The 5740-nt window shown below is 48.8% G+C and overlaps 1 protein-coding gene across 1 annotated transcript; it reads right to left on the bottom strand.

Annotated features, from left to right (window-relative positions):
• Positions 1 to 2244: 2244 nt before the first annotated feature.
• LOC123065693 (rop guanine nucleotide exchange factor 9) lies at positions 2245 to 5314 on the bottom strand. Its single transcript, XM_044488930.1, has 8 exons — positions 5045 to 5314; positions 4783 to 4924; positions 4577 to 4693; positions 4275 to 4429; positions 4113 to 4187; positions 3745 to 4020; positions 3332 to 3652; positions 2245 to 3141 (listed from the first exon to the last, which is right to left on the bottom strand). The coding sequence occupies exons 2-8, from the start codon at positions 4898 to 4900 to the stop codon at positions 2806 to 2808; spliced, it is 1398 nt and encodes a 465-aa protein (XP_044344865.1). The 5' UTR covers positions 4901 to 4924; positions 5045 to 5314; the 3' UTR covers positions 2245 to 2805.
• Positions 5315 to 5740: the final 426 nt, after the last annotated feature.

The raw sequence follows: 5740 nt of genomic DNA, 5'->3' as shown, positions 1-5740 counted from the left end.
TGTTTGTCAGCTGTACGAGCGTTTTCGTTTGTTGCATACGGTGCTTTTAGTTGTTTCTGAGCTCAGGCTGGAAGATCTTTTGCTTAGGCCTTGTTCGGAGGTACTCCGCTCCACAGCTCCACTCCCGGAGCTGGTGGAGTTTTGCGGAGTGCCAGTTTACTGGCTCAGCAGCTCTCCGGAGCTGGTGGGATTCCGAACGGCCCCTTAGTCAAGTATAAACATAACTTGAAGCAATAGCCGCGCCATTTTGTTTTTGTGTAAGTTTTATGTTTACGTTGTTTTGAGAAATTCAGCATGTGAGCAACATAAAAATACAGTCCGTCGTAATACCAACTTCATTATACTGTTCTCTTGTCAGAAACCCAAATTCATTTCACGTGACACGGTAGAGATAATGAATCAACTAGTAGAAGAATACAAGAGAGAAGAGGAAGATGTCTTGATGGCTTAGGTGTAACAAACCCGTAGGGCATCTAAAGGGCAACTCCGTTGCTGATCACTAGATTGCCCGCAAATGTCCAGACCGGACGATTCAGTCATTTTCTGCCATCTCAAATTTGATGATCTGTGTTGCCCTTAGATATTGAATGGTCACCATAAATGGATGAATTGGTTTGGATGGCTGAAATCTCATAAACGTAAGGGAGGTTTGCGGGCATCCGAACGTCTGACACACCCAAAATATCCCAACCTGAAGCCTCTTTTCCCTCATTCCGTCCCTCCCACCGCACTCTATCCAGGCTTTGCCGGACCTCTGGTGTTCCACCCAAGCGCCTTCCCACCTTGGATTATTCAGCCGTTCCACCGGCTATCTAGTCGCAACTCAAGTATCCTCAGCTATCTTCTGACGCCGTCTATGGCAGACACCACGCACGACAAGTGTTCGGTCCATGGCAGAATCCAGAGAAATTTGAGGATTTTATCTAAATGCATCATCAAATTTGACGTCAAGGAACTCGTGAGCAGCTGCAAAATGATCTGGCTAGGCACCTTTGGGCGTTTCATAAATAGAACATGTGTCCGACTATGATGATTCAAACTTAAACATTTCATTTCAAAACTTTATGTTTGGATTGTAATATATTTATTTGAATTATTGTTGCATTAGAATATTTATCTTTCAATTGCTTAAAAATTACTCCCCCCATTCCTAAATGTTTGTCTTTCTAGAGATTTCAACAAGTGACTAGATACGAAGCAAAATGAGTGAATCTACACTCTAAAATATGTCTATATACATCCGTATGTGGTAGTCCATATGAAATCTTTAAAAAGACAAATATTAAGGAACAGAGGGAGTATATGCTATTTATCTTTGTTTTTTGTTAGTCCGGGTATATGGAAAAAACTAGGAGTGGACATTTAGATAGCCTCCACCCCTATCCCTGTTCAGGACACACCCGAACATCAGGTCCGTTTTGCGGTTTTGGTGATCCGCTTCGAGTTGCCCTAAGAAATCTTGAAAAAGAGTGGCAATATATGTGGAAAGCTGAAACCTAATTTAATGTCAGGCAAAAATGTATTAAGAAACAGTATAATGGGGCACCTACAAGCCACAACAGCAATTTGATGCTGTCAGCCGTCGGATCCAGCAAAGAAAAGGCTCAGATTTGTTCAATTGTCTCACCCAGCGTCGTAGTGCCCTTTCACCCGTCATTATTGTAGTCCACTCAGCCCACGTAATTGGACCGCTGCTCCGCGCACAGAGCTAGAGATCATCTCCTTCATCAAGTCAATCGACGACCAAAAGCCCATGTAGGCCCATCGACAAGTTCCATTCAATTCGTGTTGTCTCGGACTTTTTCACTATTCTGACTCTTTCAACAAACTTTGTCACAAAATGAACTCGACGTAAAAGTATTTTACGATCTAACCCTTTTAGCAACGCCACAGCCCGCGGCGTTTCTGCCCAACATAGAAACGCCGAGGTAGCTAGCGTTTCTGACCAAGAAGAAACGCCGAGGTAGCTAGCGTTTCGGACCAGGTAAGAAACGCCAAAGGCATTATATTGAAACTCACGCCGAGGTAGCTAGCGTTTCAATATAATATTATAGGCGCTGGCGTTGCTGCCTATTTTGGACTCACTGTTCTTATAGGTTCTTCATCATATGATCCATTGCAGAATATTAGGGTACTGATTATCTAAATTCTGTTTCGTGCTGAACTGAACAAAGAGTAAATATAATGTCTTATGCTTTGGGTTTCAGCCACAAAAGAATTATTCAATACGGACAATTCGAATGCCTGTCATATGAACCATTCCGGTACGTACTCTAGCTGCATGTGCAAGATAATGTAATTATCACTTTCTGCCTTATTTATTCATAAGTTGCATGGAATTGTATGCATTATAGTACTCCCTCTTTCCACTTATAATATAGGGCCTGATACATTTTTTGAGGTTACCTTTGACCACGGGTTAGCACAATAATATATGACATGCATGTTACACAAATCATATCATCAAGTTCGTATGTGAAAAGAGTTTCTAGTGATATAATTTTTATATCATACATCTCATATACTAATAATTTTATCATTGGTCAAAGGCTACCTTGAAAGACGAATTAGCCCCTATATATATATATATATGGATGGAGGGAGTATATGATTATGGTTCCCCTATTGACATATCTGTTGAAACTAGTATTTTTACAACAATTAATGAACTCTCTACTCGAGGCCTTTTGGTTTTCTACCATGTGCTGGTAGCCTGGTACAAAATAGATGCAGTAATTGGACGGCATTCATCTTTTTGTTGATGACAAAGTAGTAGAAGTTCATAAAAAGGGGAAAAATATCCCATCACTGTGACGTTTTCATAAAAAGGTTGGTCATGATGTTGGGCAGCTTCATGAGCCTCCCGTCGTCCTGCGCCGGGTCCACCGCCGACGGGGACTGGTCGTCGGACCTCCCCTCCGAGTCGCCGTTCCAGCCCATGAAGTCGAGCAGCGTCATGCTGTCTGCACCATCGGGGACCTGGGGGGGCGCCTCCGAGATCGAGCCGGGCGGCGCGTCCTTCTTGGCCTTCTCCCTGGCCACGTTGTCGGCGACGATCACGTCCTCTATCCTGGACATGACGTTGAAGGCCAGGCTCTCGAGGATCCTGGAGTAGCTCTCCAGGAGAGCAAATCCCACGTCCTATAGTCGTCAGCCAGCCAGCCAGCCAAGGAAATTAATTAGAGTGTGTCTAGGTCTCAGTCGACTGAGACATAACGAAGTCTCACTGATTGAGACTTAGCAAAACTGAATTAATTAACGTGCATCACCAAATTAGCTAGCTAGCACTTGAAATTTAGGTAATATGTGTGATTGTTGCATCAATACGTACCCTGTTTTCTTGTATCTTTGCGATGTCGAGGGTGGACTGGGGGATGCCGGGGAACCTGTGCTTGATGATGAGCAGCAGCGTCTGCGCCCGCTCCTCGAACTGCTCCCGCTTCTCCTGGCTGACGGCGGAGCCCCAGGCGGACTTGCCGTCCTTGTTGTGCACCTTCCTGTTCCAGATGATGACCGACGCCTCGATGCGGTCCTTGAGGTCCAGGATCTTGTGCTCCGACGTCAGGTCCACCGTCGACAGGAAGTCGTCCGGGTCGAACTCCACGTCCGTGATGATCCGGTACAGCGCGTCCCCGAGGCTCGCCCGCCCGTTCTGCGTCCCATTTTCATTTTCATATCAACAACAGCTAGCTTCGTGTGGTCAGAGAACGATGAAGATGATGGTATTCTATTCAGAGGACGTACCTTGGGCAGCGACTCTAGGTAGGACTCTGGGATGGCCATCTCCATGAGGCAGTTGGCGTTGATGGCCATGGCCGCCTTGAGCACCTGGTTCACCAGCTCCTTCTGGTGCTGGATCCAGGCTCTGGACGCCGGGGGCAGCCCGTTGGGAGGGACCTTCACGATGGGTATCCACCACTTCTCTTCCGATGTGTTGGACTCCTCCTTCTCGGCGTCCGAGCACGAGTCGCGCTTTACGTACCAAAAGTCGGTGCGGTCCTTGAAGGCGTCCAGGTAATCCTAGAAAACCGCAAAGGTGGTACGAGTTTCAGCTACATACATATGCGCTAGCTAGCTAGGTGGCATTTGCTTGGAAAGTTGATGTTTCTTACGAGAAGCATGGCGTCGATCTTGCGCAATGCCGGTATGTTGGACTGCAGATCCCTTCGCTGCTGCGTGCCCATTACCTGCAGCGAGCAGAGCAGTGCAAGGAAGGAGATTACCAGAGCGACCGGGCAAAAGAAGAAGAAGAAGAAGCTGTTGTTCAACCGAACCTCCATTTCGACGCCGTTGTCCAGGACTTGTTTCTTGGCGACGAACTCCACGATCTGATCCGCCACGGACAGGAGCCAGCCCACTTCTTTCTTCCACCTCGCCTTTCTGTCGGGGGCCATGGGCTCCAACTTGCGTTGTTCGCCGAACACAGCAGCTGCCAACATTACTGTAACCGTCAGCTTTTTTCTTGGCATTTTATTTTGCAACCCTTTCATTCCATATGGATGAGAACAACTTGATTTGGCAAGTACTCCTACGTAGTAACTACTCCTAGGTAGTAGGAAGGTAGCTAGGTTGTGACCTGCAAGATTAGTGATGGCGTTGGAGAGGGCCAGCGCGGACGGCACGCCTTTGCCGGACCCCGACATGTCCTCCCCGAGCAGCAGCTTGCCGAACTTCTCCTTGATCACTTCAATGTCTGCATGCAATGCAAACGACCGACGCCTCTTCAGAGCTAGCCAACGTACCGGCCGGAAGGGCAACCGATCGATCTTGACTGCTACTTACCGGAAGGTCCTGTGCCATGGTCCTCGGCGCGGTGGTCGGCCGCCGGCTCCTCCTTCGCCTTGCTCCCCGACCGCCGCATGGAGCCCCGCCGCTCCAGCGACCCGCCGTTGGCCGCCATCGTCGCCCGATCTACCTACCGTAACTTCAAAACGGCACGTATGTATGCTTCATGACCTAGCTTTCTCCTCAAGGATTGGATGGACAGCGAGGCGTACTCAAGAACTCACATTATGATTATGACTGATGATACCGGCGTACGTACCTGTAAAGCGCGCAGCTTTCCGGGGCCTCGAGCGACGTGCGTGCGTCGAGTGCAAAGCCGGAGGCAAAAGGATGAGCCGGCGCGCGCAGAGCCGAAAGCGTTGGGAGGAGAAACGGATCGAAATGATCAGTAGCCGCGGGCGGATGATTCCCGTGGGTCTTGTTCGCGGTCCACGGATTGGGTTCGACCGATCGCCCGCGGTGCCATGGTGGGTGGGAAGAAGGCGGAGGGGAAGAAGAGAGGCCCCGGTGGCCGAGGGGGGGAGAGGGCCGGGAGTATAATTAGGGAGCGCCGCATGCTTTATTATTAGAAAGTGCATTCTTAGGCCTGCCCTCCCCTTCAACGGTCCGGGAGCTAGCGCAAGGGCAAGGCCCCTCCCTCTCTCGGCTCGCTCTCGCTCTACGGTGATTCTATTCTACGGGGCAATCAGCTGCATTTCATTTCGCGCCAACGTGCGTGTGGCAAACTGGATTTGGGCCAAGATAAAGAAATTGTATTTGCAGGCTGTAGGAGATTAGTATAGGAGTGAGTAGGTGCATCTCCAATAATGCCGGCCCTCAAACTGCCCGTTAGAGGAGGAAGATGCCGCTGTTCACAGAGTGTGTTACTCGTACAACAGTTATAGGTATAAATAGGACGAACTCCTCCTAACGACTCCCGTAACGATGGGCATGCAGGCCTCGTACGAGGAGCGGA

The sequence above is a fragment of the Triticum aestivum genome, chromosome 3B (assembly GCF_018294505.1).
Source record: "Triticum aestivum cultivar Chinese Spring chromosome 3B, IWGSC CS RefSeq v2.1, whole genome shotgun sequence".
NCBI classification, from domain to species: domain Eukaryota; kingdom Viridiplantae; phylum Streptophyta; class Magnoliopsida; order Poales; family Poaceae; genus Triticum; species Triticum aestivum.
Note: the sequence above shows the minus strand (reverse complement) of the source record. Positions and strands in the feature narration are given on the sequence as shown.